Genomic DNA, 15,748 nt, shown 5'->3' with positions numbered 1-15,748 from the left:
CCACTCTGCATTCTCAAGAAAACCCAGAGCAGCTATGATGGAATACTTTATGTTTGCATGTCTCTCAAGTGCTTTAGAAATGTAATGTTTTAAGTTCAAACTCTTGTAAAGACTGATGAAAATCCTTTAAGGGGTTTTGACATTGTCATAATGCCTTGGAGTGACACACAACTCTCCACGATGCTGTCAATGAGGAGACATTGCTGTGAATTGTTGCAACAGGATGAAAGAAGAGGTGAAACAGACACACAAAACAGCAAACCAAAATGTGGGGAAATCAGGCCGACAGAAAGGATGTGGGAAATATACCTCGAGGCTAAACTCTTTATGACATTCTCCTCTTCTTTTCCCTTCTCCTCCTCCTTCCTAGTGGAACAGGAAAGTCATCCCTGGTTATCGTCTCCTGCACACTAACGCTTCATTAGCAGAATAAGTACCATCAACACTGGCCACAGAGTTTCAGAATTCAGGATTCAATGAAACATCTTTAGAAAGTTTAATTCTGAAAACCTCTCAACCAGAGATAGAGTGAGCAGCTGGTAATTTAGGACATGAAGGGTTTATGAGAAGAATGAAGGTTATTAAAAGCCCATCAGTCTGACCAGCTCTGGTGTGAGGTGGATTAGAAGTGGATTTGTTGGCTAGGGAAGAGTTTATTGGTATTTTCTCAGCAAGTCAATCCCCCCCAAAACACACACACACACACACACACACATCTTTTTTTCTCCAGACAAAAACCCGACAGCAGCTCTTACAAAGTCTGACTGACAGCCTTTTGCAACCACAGCACCTGGAAGACAGGCGCTCGCATCAAGCAGCAAGGACAGAGGGATTGTTCACTTCAAGGAAGGTGAGGACATGTAAATGAACATGCTGGAGGCACAGCACAAATCACTGGACATACTGCATGCGGAATATAAGCAAAGGCTCATGAGTTTGGAGACTACTCTCATTCCACTTTTATCGAACCGTATTTCTCCACAGCACTTTTCCCTTCATCGACCACATTCAAATACTGTATCTGTTATATAACATCCGTGGGATGCTCCAAAACTTTCTTGTTTTCCTTGGGATGCTTCCAGTCTTCATACTGGCAACGGCAGACCCTGAACAGTCTTTTTTTTTTTTAAATTTATGCCCTAAGAGTGCAATTTAGGCGTCCTGTGTCGACAAACAAAAACACGCACACAGTGGCATTCATCCCCGCACAGACACAATTTTTCACACGCCCATTCAACATGCAGCATAATGACAGACTTAGGGATCTGGCTGTGCAGATAGTCTTGGTAAAAATCAATTCCACCCACAGATCATTTCACATACTATTCAGCAAAAAACACGATGAGCAAACCACAGAGGAAGACCAAGGAACAGTGCAAAGAGCAAAAGGCAGCTAATGGGGCAGCGGATCTTATAGTTTTTCTGAATAAATCTATATAATCCTGTGCAGCCTGGGATTACTTGTCCATCATTGTGAACTGCCAGCGAGACACTCTGCACTGTATAAACAGACCATGTGACTTGAGTCATGATGCTTTTCCTTTTTCATTTTGGTGCTGACAAAGTTGTAAGTGACAAAAAATCACAGTGCCAAAAAAATCCATTAAAAAAATCCCTCTGTGTTATTTATTCAAGTCCAAAACTGGTAAGAAAAGACTCTTTAAAATTCCACGTTATTTCTTTCGAAAGACAATTAATCATGATGCTGTCAGTGTCAGTGTTCTTATCACATACATTTTTATTCATGTACTTACTTTAAAAGAGTACTACACAAATTTAGCACTGCATTCGACTCACAATGAACAAAACAAGTAGTAAAAACTAACTCGGCTTCATCAGAGATAGTCCCCCCCCCCCAACACGCATTCTTCTTCCATATCAAAACTCAGTGCTTACAAAACCCAAAATGCAACTTGACGGCTGTAGCATTCACACAGCACTGCAAAGCAAATTCAAATCTGTTGTGTGAGATAAAACAACTTTTAGTTCAAGTGGCAGTTTCTACGTAACTCCAAGCCCCCTTGCAACCACAGTGATTAATTCAAACTTTGCACACACATTGAGTATGGCCAGATCTGTGCTCTGAGTTGTTGTTCATAGATTCCTATGACATATCATACATTATTTTGCAAAAATCAGCTCTTAACTGTGGCTTCTGTCAGCATTGCCAGCACAGGGCTTCTACATGTGCGCCTCCACAACAGCGAAAGATGTTCCATCAGCTGGACAGCATGAAACTTCAGCAATGTGTGAATGCTGGATCCAGCTGTCAGCCTCAGTGTCTTCAAGTTATCTGCTAACCCATGTATGCTTCAGTAATATTGTTAAAGTTGATATTCTCTTAAAAACCTAAGTATATAATTAAAGCAGCATATTTTGCTTTCAGTTGTAGAAGGTCAGCAAATTTATATTCAGAGGTAAGATAGTTGGATGTTTGACTCACTTCCTGAAGGTCGGTATGGATCCCTGTAACGACCGTCCAGGAGACGTTCCTGAACCATGGCTTTGTCCAGACAGCAAGCTGTCTGTTTCAAAGGCAAACATCCCATCACGGTCGTCAGGAACATCCAGGAACTCCCCATCACTCCACACTCCTGCTGAGCTATCCATCGAGTGGTATCTGATCTCTATGGTAATGCTGGTCTGAAAACAGAGGGAAAATTAGCTTATAGTCTCATCAGTTACTGAGCTTTCACTTCAGTAGAAGTCAGAAAGCATTTGAAGGAAAGATCTCGTTATTTCATCTTTCAGTGTCCAACACATTAATCTTGAAACTTCTACAATGCCTTAACTGACAGTATATTTAATGTCCCTAATGACACTAACATAATTTGTATGGGTGTCAGGATAACAGAATGCTATCTTGGCAGCCATAACTTACACTCCTTCAGCTGCCAAGATGATTTGAAACTGCTTTAATAAAGCCTGTGGAGGCTTGCCAAATCATGTAAAAATATCGTCTTTTTGCTATTTCTTAAAATTCGTTTTCATTCAATTTTTCTATTTGGTCTATCCATATTTTTGATGGTTTGTTCTGTTTTTTTATGCTATCATCCTATCTTAAATTTTTAACACTGCTGGCAATAAGGCTAAAAAGGGATGACAATGTCACACTGTTCACATCTCTGGTACAGACTGAAGTATATTAACAACTATTGGATGGATAGCCATAAAAATTGGTACTGAATTTCATGGTACCCAGAAGATGAAGCCTACCGAATTTGGTGAAAACCAAATTGAAACTGAACCTTTCCTCTACAGCCATCATGAGGGTTTTGAGTGAAATTTCTCAATGGAAATTGGCTGGATTGTCATCAAATTTTGCACGCACATTTATGTTTCCGAAGTATGGTGATCCCTGAATTAACTTTGCATCTAGCACCATCAACTGGTCAAAATTATCTAAATATTATCTGTTTTATGTAGAGCAGAGAAGAAAGAAAAGAGAAACACCTCAGAAGTTTCATTTCTTTAATATCATGGCTTTAAGAATACAGTTGGGCACTCATTTACATTTACATACCAAACTTGTAGTGAAAGAGTCCAGTCAAATTATAAACTAGCCAACACCTAAAGGATTAGGGTTGACTCATCTGTAACAACTCATTTAATTGTGTATGGAAAAAACTCTCAGTATCAGCAACAAACTTTAGCAAGACTATAAATCATCTCTTCTCCCTGGTATTGGCTGGGAGAATTCAGATTGACAGTAAATGTTTGTTTAATCCAGGCCAGAAAGAATGGTGACACTGTAGTTTATCTTTGCTGTCTTCTGGGAACTTGTTTTTGGACAAATATTATCCTCCTGACAATGATCTCATCTTTATTACGGAGTGGCCAATTTATTCTACTGACAAAGACGGATGAGGAGAAAATATACACAGGGCTCCTGTTCCCTTTCTCTCTCTTCTTCCTCGCGTTTGCATAGGCAGGGGAGTAGTTGGATTTGTCACCATAGCAACCACACAAGTGCAGCTCTAAGTAAAATGATGCTCTCAGGTGATGTTGGATTTTGTTCCACCATTTTTTTCCCCACAGGGATGCACAGCACTGAAATTCTCTTACATAAATGCAGAGAAGACACTAAGGTAATAAAACCTCAAGGTTTCTGCTCTTTTTGAATGCTGTCAATTCATAATATTATCAGTGAATCCTGACCTATAGTGTTATGAACCTCTGTCCAAGGTTTTGGTGTCTGATAAACTCTCAAACTCATTGATCCATAACTCAAACTGGGGGTTCATTAAATTTGCAACATGAGAATACTTCTTCCTGCTCAGTTTGACAGGTTTTCATTCATTAAAACAAAGAAACATTTGCTCCCCATGCTTGAGTATGTGAGAACTCTGACTGTGGCCTGAGGTCCTGCATTTGATGCCTTTCTGTGTAGAGCATGTTCCCCCCCTGGGCACTCTAGTTTCCCTCTCTATCAAAAAACATGACTAGTGGATTAATTCTTCCTCCAGTGGCTCAGAGCAGAGTTGACTGCTCATTGATCTTCATGGATGGGTTAAACGCAGAGAATAAGTTTCACTACATTGTGCTGAGTAAATCAAAGATTATCAATCAGCCCCCATTATGATGGAGGACCATGGGGCTGACAGTAGAGGTGTGTGTGTGGTGGCAGGGCAGAGCAAGAAAAGATGGCAATAGATTTATAAATAAGTTAAGGGATCACCGAAGTGTACACATATCTGTCATGTTAAAATTTCCTGGCAATCCATCCATTAGTTGTTGCCTAGTTGTTGAAACCTTTTTCACAGGACCTCAGGTGCTAGAGAAAAAATGAAGGGCTCACCACAACCATTAAGCTTCATTATTTGGGCACGCTTGATATCTGTACAAAAGTTCATTGCAATCCATCAAATAGTTGTTGAACTTTCAGTCTGGACCAAAGCCCCATCCCTATAGAGCCATACCACTAGCATGGCTACAAAAAATGTGTGTTTTCATTAAACTTTGATAGACTATAAGTTTCTAAAATGGTTGTAGACAGTTTCTGATTTCATGGCTACAAAAGCATCACAAGGCTAAACACAATTGGGGTGAAACCTGCAAACTAGGTCAGTCTTGGTTGCTAATTGTTTGCTTCACACAGGACATACCCTACTGGCTACTGGCTGGTGCATATATCAAACGCACCCTTTTTTTTGAGGCGGGCTATTTAAACTGATTTCCTGCCGACTGTAGGTATGCTGCACTGGTGCTATACACAGCTCCATTGCAAGTTAACGTCTGTGCATTAACACTTACTGCTTCTGATATTTGTTTGGTCTGCAGTTTTTTTTTAAATACTACAGTATAGACCAATACTGTTGCTTTTTGGATGGCTTGATGGTGGCCATATTAGGTGTAGGCCTCAAACCCACCCTCCAAGCCTGAGGAATAAGGAGTTTCCATGTGTTTGGGGCCACAGAGACTCTTCAGAGAAGTTTCACAGAAAGGTCAGACATCACTTTGTCAGTAAGTACTTCTTTTTTGTTTTACTTTATTATGCTTACACTTAAGTTCAGTCTGTTTGTGTTGCTGTGTCAGAAAGCTATGAACATGGTGTTTGCTGGCTGATATGCTGCTGCTGCTGCAACACTTGCATTAGTATTGGTTGGCTATTTCTTCAAGTGACTGAACTTTTTAGTTTTCATTTGGTGATTTGCTTGTATACTGTGATGCTTTACCACTGCTATGTGGTGTTGAAATATGAATGCTAATGTTTGCGTCTTGGAGGCCTTGAGTTGAGGCCTGGGTTGAGTTGGACATGTTTTCTCTTTGGTTGCTGCCATTGTTTCATTTAGGCCAATTACAAATGTTTATTGGATGTTGACTTTAGAATTTTAAGCACAAGTTTTCATGGCTCCTGACACTCAGAAGGCATTGGATTTTTTTTGTCTTCTTCTGTGGACTTGAGTGAACTTGTTTTGCTATTCCAATTAATGACTGCATTTGCAATAAACTAAGCGTCTGCTCTGTGGGTCACACTCATATTCTCTTCAGGGCAAATGTCTTGTACGTGTTTGTAATCATACAAGCTATTGATTGCTGTGAATTGAATATGTTCAAGTAACCAGTTGCCTGTCGCAGTGAGGTTTTTATATGCTGTAACTTGCTGCTGCTTATCAGATGGATTGTTTGATTCAGATGTATCCATATCATCTTTCTTACCTGCATCATAATTGCCTTCCTACTTTGTTTGAAAATGCCCACACATATAGATTTCACAGCTTGGTATCTAAAATGATCTTGTGTTTGCTTGTGTCGAGTATGGGGTTCATGAAAATAAACCTCAAATACCTTTGTGTATGACCAAATACCTTACAATCTAGTGACATTCTCTCCTCACATTTGTATTTTGTGGTACTTGGCAAATATCAGCAGACTAAAGGGCTAACATAAGATGGTGAACATGATAAATCTCATACTTCCATTTTCATGTTATCATTGCTAACCTGTTAGCATTTAGCTCAAAGCACTGCTCTCCTCATATATTAAGTATATAGAAATGTCTCTTGTAGAAGTGATGTAGCTTTTAATAATTTCACTGTATACCTGTGAAATTGTGTGTTTGTGTGTGTGTGTATGAGTGGTGCACAGTCTTCCTGTTTAGGTGAAGCTGTTAAGTCTATTCTGCAGTGCTCCATGTAGTCCCTTTACATTATTTCCCATAGTTGTGCATGCACATAGGATTTCCTGTGCAATAAAGGATTGTTCCTGACATTGCAGGTGTGCTTACATTCAGTATTACCCTCAAAGTGGTTAAAAATCTTGCTCAACTATTGGTTTGTTTACATCCTGTCGGGTCAGCTTAGTGCTACTTTCTTTTCCTCAAGCTGTTTACCTGTGTTCATTCATTTTGGCCTGTCCTGCGTTTGTGGCAGGTGTGAAATAAAACATGTAATGCTTTTGACACTGCCTTTGTTAAACAGTTTATTCCCTTAGTTCTAGCACTGATCTGATGAGTTGGCTGAGTAAATGCTGTCAGAACCTCCATGGCTATTTCGGAGTGATCCCATGTGTTAATGTCCCAGAGGTGGCAAGTAGGTTAATTATATCAAAGTTTCATTAAGTGTCCAGGTGATCCCTGCTAATTTCTGTTCTCCCTTTGTAGGTGATCCTACTGTTTTACCGCTGCTGTGTTGCTCCATATGGTTTTGTTTGGACTTTTGATTAGGCTTACTTGAATTTCTGCTTTGCTGAACCAACTTGGTTGTTTATAAGGCATGATATGATCCAGTTGATATGACATTTATTTACTTCTGTGTGCTACTGCTGTCAGCCATGCTACGTGCTGGCAGCAGTTATCACACAGAGGTAAATAAATGTCATCATATCAAGCATCCTTATAAACAACCCAGTTGGTTCACCAAAAAAGGCAAAACAACAAAAACCCAAGTAAATCTAATCAAAAATCCAAACAAAACCATATGGTGCAACAACAACAGGCCCCTGTGACGTATCCCAGGTGAGGGATACAACAGGGAGCCCAGTCGCTCTGTGATATTCTATTTGTTTTGTTTTTCTGTCTTCTATAAAGTGAAGAAATGGAAGTAGAAGCACAGTTTAAAAAGGTGCACACTGGAAAGCCATCTGCAGAAACTTTGTGGATGAAACAGCAAAAAAGGAAAGCTAATAATGCTTTTCTTTGGTGTGCATGCATGTGCGCTTTGTGTGTTCGCAAGAAGCCCCTCGCACTTATGTCAGTGTGCATGTGTACACCCTAAAGCACTCCCATGCTGTTTGATATCATCCCAGAAACATCACATCAGCACTCTTGGCTCCACTAACGTGATTCTGCACCCTGGGGTGCCTTGAAACCTCAAACAGTTAATTTCTCCCTCACACATCATATTGCACTGCCCTATTTTACAGATACATGTTCACTTCAAGTGAACATGTATCTGTGAACATGTTCAGAGCAGTTCAGCTTTTTCAAACATTTCCAATCAACATAGAATATGTGGATTATGTTAAAGGCAAGCATCTGAGGTGCTGATGTTGCTAAGAGACTGGTTTATTTCCATCTGGTCCCTGTTGAAGGCTGGTGCCTTTATAGGTCAGATGATGGCTGTTACTTCTCTTATTGCCACTGCCGCAGATGCAATGGAAGATAGATGTCTCAATTTAAGGTTCCACTGTTTGTTGGTGAATGCACTTTGCTGACTAATAAAATTAATTTCATTTCTACTGCTGGAGGCCAAATCGTATCATTCCGCAACGATAAACTATTTGATTTAAGCTTGTTAACTGTTTTTTCATTTTTGTCTCAGGTCATCCACTTTAATTTTCAAAGTCTGCAGGAAATGTTTTCTTTTTTTTTAAATCAGCTTTTCTGAGCTCTTCCTGTAAACAAGCTGAGTTGAATATTTAAACTCCAAGCTCAATGTGCATAGAAGAAGAAGAAGAAACAGCTTTATTGACAGTATATATATTTTTACATACACACACTGAATTCGTCTTCTGCATTTGACCCATCCTTAGTTGAACACACACATGCAACACCCGGCAAATTACATGCAGTGAAACACACACAGGAGCGGTGGACTGCATCAAGCGCCTGGGGAGCATGTTGGGGGGTTAAATGCCTTGCTCAAGGGCACATCAGCCGGCTAATGGAGGAGGGGGAGCATTTTTCGCATTAATCACTCCACCACACCCAAATTTTTCCTGCCCGTCTGAAACTAGTAGTTGTGTTGCTCATTAAATTTCCCCAACCAGAGACAGGAAAAGGCTCCAAAAACTTTAGCAGCAGTCTTTAGCATTACCTTTATTGACGTGTTGTTATCGTCGATGAGTGTGTCTGTCAGCTCTAGGTGTCCTTCCTCAGCCACCTTCTGAAGTACCATACAGAAAGTCCCCACCAGCCTGCAGGAAAACATCAAAACATCAACAGAGAACCACTTGTAAGCAGAAATCAGGGAGATCTTGCATGGTATTAGCATGACCATCAGTATCTGTTTTGTTGCTTTGTATATGCTGCTTTGTTTCTCCACCACCACCCACCTGTTTACTTATGTGTAAACCTATGGTCTTCAGCTTATTGTCAGATCACTATTTTTTTTTTTCCAGTTACGCTGATAAGTACTTCCTGTTCACCAAAAATATCTGTCCTCCACCACCGCGTCTGTCTCACTGCATGTGGAGACGTGTATTCCTGTAGTTGTGGGGACAAACATCTGTTTACATTGTGTGGACTCACCTTACTTATTTGGGTGAAGATGTGCTCTACGGTTAGGTTGAGGTTAGGGTTAGGCAAGCAATGTTTATTGTTAGGATTATGTGGTGGTTGAGCCTCCAGGAAATTAATGCAAGTCTCTGTAATGTCCTGAAAAGTGACTGTGACTGTGTGCGTGTCAGCAATGGAGTCATGAACAGACTGCTGTGTAGCTGTGGTGATGGATATGTGGTGTGACGGACATTGAGCAAGTGCCATATTGCCTTTGTCGGCAGCTCACTACAGTATGTCACTCCTCAAAGCGATTTAAAAGGATGTAGATAGAAGCTCAAGTGTGTACACACACACAGACAGACAGTCAATTATTCCTCCTTTCACAAGAGCATCTCCTCTTTTACTAAACCACCCACATCCATTCTTTTGCTATTTACAGTATTTTGATTTGAGAAACTATAAATCTTACTACTTAGGAGACACGTGCCATATATAAGCCGTTTTGTTTTTGCTGAGTCATAAAGTACATAGCAATATCTGTTCTGTGTATTCAAGTTCTGTTGAAGCTTCTTTCATTTCCATGTGTTACATTGTCTGCCATTTTTAGAAAATTCTATGTAATTCTATGTAAATACAGGGCTGATGCCAAATAATTAAAAAGCTGACTTACAAAGATGATGACAATTTGGTAGTGCATTTTAAACTTTTCAAAAACACATTGTCATTGGATAAATTTAATTAAAACGATAACAACTGTCAGGATTAATACTTTAGATAATGTATTGATTTTTGTTTGTTGAAACTTTCAAGCAGATTCCACCACTGGGCACTCTTAAAAATGATGAATTTCGGATGAGATGTGAAACGTTTTCAACAGCCTATATGTCCGGTTGCCTTCGCTTGTAGCACTTCAACTACAACGTGTAATAGTTTGGTTGAAACCAGAAGTGAAACATGAACATTTAACCAGCGAACTGCAGGAGCTACGGAAGTTGTAAACATGGGAATCTGACACCATATAATACAACAAATACCCCATTAAACAGCAGAATATTTTTCATGCCCTCTAACAACACACACAAGCATTTTCTGACTTCCTCCAAGTGGTAGGATTGCAATTTGACTGTTCCCTCCAAAATCATTACAAACCACTTTTGTAAAATGCACGTTTTCATGTGATAACGCTACAGTTCAGGACTGGTTAGGTTTTGTAAAACCTCTTGGTTTGGGCTAAAAGAAGCTTTGTTAAGTTTAGGGGTCCTTTGTTGTCACGGTTGGAAACACAACAGAACAGAACTCCTTCTGATCATCAGACATAAGTTTCATTTCTATGCTCCTCAAGAATCCTTATAACAGTGGGAAGAAACCCAGTACAGTCCCCATTCAACTAACCAATTAGAGCTGCTGAATAATTTAAAGAGTTTCCCCCAAAACGGTGTGTTCGCAGAGCAATCAGTCTTACACACACACACACACACACAAAAAAAACATGTAGCACAGTCCATACTGAGCCGCAGCCATTTGTCAATTTTAATATGACGGTCAGTATCTTAATTTACATATGCACAACCTGGTAATGTGCACACAAAACACAAAACAAAAACATACAACTGTGTGTTTAAATTCAGAGCTAATGCGGATAATACATGTCAAAATAGAGCAACAAGATAATCGTTGGGAAGAACAGACAGACAATCACTTAGTTATACTGTATATAAGCCCACAGGGATAGTTAACACGATGAAACAAGGGCATACGATCAATAGTTTACCACTTGACGCATGCACACACAAACACAACGACGGAAGAAATCTGCAGCAAACGGTGAGCAAAGAGACAATAGAAACTGACAGTGACTTGATTTCATATAAATTCCTGCTTTCTCAATGCTACTTGGCCCACAAAAAACATCAATAAAACCTAAACATTAATTAGAAAATGCTCATATGAATATCACTTGTTACGTCTCTCCTTGATTCTGTTTTTCCTTCTTTTTTTTATTTCTATGTCATTCACTGCTGTCTCAAGCACTTAGTACAGCATGCTCCTCGTCTATTGAGCACTGCAAATTCAAATGCTTTTTCTCCAGTAAATGCTTTTCTCGTGTCAGTATTTGTCCTTCAAGCTGCAGCTTGCCAGCACTTGCACACATTTTAACCAGGAAATGCGTTGTCTGCTCTCTCTCTCTCTCTCTCTCTCTCTCTCTCTCTCTCTCTCTCTCTCTCTCTCTCTCTCTCTCTCTCTCTCTCTCCATCCAACTATCCTCACTTGTTCTGTCCTCTGGAATTGATCATATCGGATAGAAGCCACAGAAGGAAGTGAGCTTACACTTTAGCAGAGCTTAAAAACTTAATGGTGATGTAACTCTAGAACTTCCAGAACTTGGCATCATTTTGAATTCCAGTTATAAATAATAATAAAAAGTAGTTGCTTCCCCTCAGGTGCTGGAAGATGCTTTCTTTGTGCATATCTACCAGGCTCCCCACTGGGTTACTCTGCAGGCTTGATGTGACTCAAGAAGATCTGTAAGGATATCTATCAGTGTTCCTGTGCAGTAAACTGTTTCTTTGAAGTTGAACAGAAATTTCTGCAGCTTTGAGCAATATCACTGAAAATTCAAAGCCTAACCACAGTACAATTTACTCTTTCCTTCCCTGGACAGTGGCGATCAATATGTCCGAGTCTACTCAGAGAAGCCAAACGGTCTGTCATTTCCTTTCAGCCATTGTAACGTGTGTACAAGTGCTGAATAATTGAAGTAAGCAGGGCCTATCATGTTCTGGCTCACTTTTTAGCACTTCAAAAGGTGGCATTCATTATTGATTGAAGTTCTGCAAACAATTTACTTTCATCTGCTTTATAATTTAGTGCTGCCTTCCCTTTCAATTTTTATTATTTTTCTTTGTGAGCCTCGGGTTTCTTTTACAAATCCAGGCGTGACTATGACGAAACCTCCGGCTCAGGTGAATATGAGAAGAGGTGAGGGCAGCTTTGAAATGTGAAATGTTTTCCAAGTCAAATAGGGTTGTGATGTGCTAGTCCAGCACAGCTGCTGGTAACTCGGCTGGAGGACAGTGTGAAATGGAAACATTACAGCTGACAACTGTGTGTGTGTGGTTTGGCCTTTTGATGAGCTGCCGAGAAGCCAAGTGCTGCCCTGCACCAGTGGACATACACTGATATTAAATATGTGACGATTCGCTGGTATTCAAGGATGAACAGCCCTTCCTATTGATTCACATGGACACAATCAATACTCCAGCATTTTTCCTTTCTCTCGCATACAAGCATAACAGAATAACCACAAAAAATAGAAAAAAAAGCTATTAACGTTCATTTTTCGATATCAGTGACCATCCAGCAGTCTAGGTGTTTATGCTTCTAGTGAAGCACAAACTTAAGAAGGTACAAATCCAGTTTTTGTTCCAATGCTTCAGGGATGGGAAAGCCAAGATAACATTCAACACAGAAACAGGTTTATGTGTGCAAGCCTGCATTTTAAGACTAAGCAGTAAACTGTTGAGTTCCTGTGTGTATACAACATGAGAGTATGATATACTTTTGGAGTTAGAAAAGCACTGGCTGCTGGGCTACCATTTCATGCCCTGTTGTAAATGATAAACAAACTCACAAAGGGAATAAAAGAATTGGCAGCGGGATGATTGGATTTAGTGCTGAAAACCCGGAGAAGAGAAAAACCATGGAAGACTCACAGTGTTATCTCACCTCAGAGGAAACTGGGTGCCTTAAAACCAGCCAATTTTAAAGATAAAAACTTCAAATCTAACATATTGAATTTATATGTTCACTCTGAACGAATTCCAGATTTATTTATTTATTTTAGTGTCCAATCTCTACAGATGACAGATAACACTGCAAACAGTTGGACTTTAATTTGTTCTTATCTCATGTGATAATAATCTCAGGGTGTGTAGGAGTGTTACCAACAAAGAGCTGCACCGCCAGCACCTCATCTTCATCCGTCTCATTGATTACAATTATATCCCATTTGCCTACAGGTGCATAACATTTTGTGATTGCACCAACACCTTGTTAAGAAAATAACAGCTGTTTATCAGGGACATTTGTCTTGAGACAACAGGTTGTTTCTTTGGAGCCACGCTGATTAGAATTAGCTGCACGCCATTACATAAATAAAGCACAGGATTACTGCAGTTGCCTTTGCAGTCAGTCTGGTACTCATTTGGTAATAACAGAAGGAGATTGTGATCAAATGAGCTCTAAGTAACAGCATAGTGAGGCTCTTCTTTTATTTCATTATTCCTGGACTGTTCTCCACTGGGGTTAACCAAAAGCTTTCAGGGTTAGGAGGGTGAATTTAGAGACACATAACCCTTATTTTAGCCTGTTCTTCATTGGTGACTTGTATTTCCTCCCTTTAGTTAAAGTTCAGTGTGTAGGATTTTGGGACATTTAGCATCTAAGATTGCAAATTACAAACAACTGAACACTCTTAGCTTCACAAAACACAAGAGGCCCTCTGAAGAGCCCGGGTTTGTGTGAGGAAGAGGATCCGCCTCCTCTGTGGATGTAAGGTGCTCATTCTGGGTAACAAATGTAGCAAAAGGTGATCATACACTTAAAAAAAAAACATAATTATGAATATTACTGCCAATATACCACCCTAAATCCTACACAATGGAGCTTTAAATATATTTTACTGTTAACTTTAAAGTCATTTTATGGCCTGGCCTCTGGTTATATTACAGAGCTTTTCTCTTCTCTCTCTTCATCTACACGTAGCCTGAAATCCTTAGTCAGAGGCTGGAGCAACTGTAAATGTAGCAAGGGTTCATGAAAAGCGACATGCAATAACATCTGAGAACTTCCCAGATGTTAGTGAGTGTCTTCTTTAAAAATGCCTGGAAACTACCTTGTTCTTCTTCTCAGTTTTGATTCTTTAGGTTATGATTCATTTCAAAATTGATTCTCAACGTAGATCTTTGATTCGATAACACGTCTGTGCTGCTGGGCCCTATGAAGGCCCTTCTGAGGGGCTGAAGGCCTACAGCTTCTCCTACAATGTTTTTATGTAGTCTCACAGAGACCAAAACTAGAGCTAAAGTGTTTCACAACAGACTTGCTGACAACTTCTGTTGTGTTTGGGCTGAAAATGTGCCCTTCAGAAGATACAGTCCTTAAAATATTTGAAAAAATTATTGTTAATAATTCCTGTTCTAATTCCAAGGACCTTCTGATATTATTTCATGGACCCCCTGGTAGTCACTGACCTCAGGCTGAGTCATGCAATCTTATAACCTCCTCTTCGCTCCATTGCTCAGTAACTCACACTCAGTGTTCTCAGTGTGCAGAATATAAAAGCATATCTCTCAGCCACAGGGAAAAGAGATAATCAAACATGGTCTATATGTCACTACAGTGGAGAGACCATCATGCATCATTGCTTTCTTTGTGTTGTGGTAATGTGATCACATTTGTGGTCTCAGGGTGTGACACACTGGCCCAGCAGTATGTTGGTGCTGGCAGTGATGAAGCAGATCAGTTACCTTGGTAATGATGCTGCCTGTAGACATATGGAGCAGATATGAAAACAACACAAGCTCTGACTCAGCTTGAATTATTTACCTACTTAAATGTGTGTCAGATTGTGTTTATGTATGTGCTTCTTCACATGTGTTGGTGAGTGTCTTTACATACAAGAGTACTTGTTTATGTATTGTGTGCCTGTGTTTTTGAGTCTGTGGTGTTCCTAAGTAAAAAGTGCATGAAAACGTTTCTTAAATGCATCTGTTCTAAAAATAGTAGCACCATTTATTATCTCCTTTTTTTCTTTTCTTTTTTGTTTATCTTCTCTCAAATTCCTGAATGGAGCTGGTGAATGAGCTTTAGCTGGTTTCAGTATTTGATGTTTGTGTTTGCCACACAGAGGATGAAATTCATGAGTCACTTTGTAGCCTGGTTCCAGACTGGAATTTTCTGTCATTTAAAGATGTCTGGCGTTGTGCTTTCCTGACAGATGTTTATAATTGGAAACAAACGACCAGGCCAATCAGAGCTTTGTCGGTGAGATTAAGTGTGGGGATGTCATCTTCCTGTGGCAGAGTTAAAAAAATATATCAATGGAAACCTTCTAGCATATTAGCATCTAACAAAGTACAGCCTGGGCTGATGGAAATGTTATTACTTTTTACTACTTTTGTATTTGTTGATAAATCAATCAATGGACCAATTAATTTTATTTTTTATTTATTTATTTATTTTTTTAGTAATGGTACGGTAGTTGATCCAATAGCTGTGGAGGGATTTCAGTCTTTCGAGGAGGTAGAAGAGGTAGACTGACAGACACACTGCCATACCACTGCCAGTCCCTCTGCCAGTTGTCATGTCTGGTGAGATTCTCACTCTGTTTTTGTTTTCCTCTTTAACACAACAGCACAATGACATTCAAGAGCTGCCTTGATGTAGAACTGATGCAACATCTGTCTTCACACCTGCCACTGGCTTTTAGCTCTGAGTCGTCTTTGTAACAGTACACAAACACACATTACCACCCATACACACTGAGACAAGTAAACTACCTTTTAGGGGGCAACATAAATGTGTTCT

General features: G+C 39.7%; 1 protein-coding gene and 1 long non-coding RNA gene across 3 annotated transcripts in view; one reads left to right on the top strand and one right to left on the bottom strand.

Annotated features, from left to right (window-relative positions):
- otofa (otoferlin a) overlaps positions 1–15,748 on the bottom strand; it is a 69,054-nt gene that overhangs the window by 33,803 nt on the left and 19,503 nt on the right. For both annotated transcript variants that reach the window (XM_046373639.1, XM_046373640.1), the window contains exons 4-5: positions 8,757–8,856; positions 2,444–2,643 (exon numbers count right to left, since the gene is read on the bottom strand). In XM_046373639.1, coding sequence (XP_046229595.1) covers positions 2,444–2,643; positions 8,757–8,856 — 300 coding nt within the window. The remainder of the gene's footprint in view (positions 1–2,443; positions 2,644–8,756; positions 8,857–15,748) is intronic.
- LOC124050797 overlaps positions 5,208–15,748 on the top strand; it is a 31,510-nt gene continuing 20,969 nt past the window's right edge. The window contains exon 1 of the long non-coding RNA XR_006841688.1: positions 5,208–5,463. This is a non-coding gene — a long non-coding RNA (uncharacterized LOC124050797). The remainder of the gene's footprint in view (positions 5,464–15,748) is intronic.

Source organism: Scatophagus argus, chromosome 19 (genome assembly GCF_020382885.2).
Source record: "Scatophagus argus isolate fScaArg1 chromosome 19, fScaArg1.pri, whole genome shotgun sequence".
NCBI classification, from domain to species: Eukaryota; Metazoa; Chordata; class Actinopteri; family Scatophagidae; genus Scatophagus; species Scatophagus argus.
Note: the sequence above shows the minus strand (reverse complement) of the source record. Positions and strands in the feature narration are given on the sequence as shown.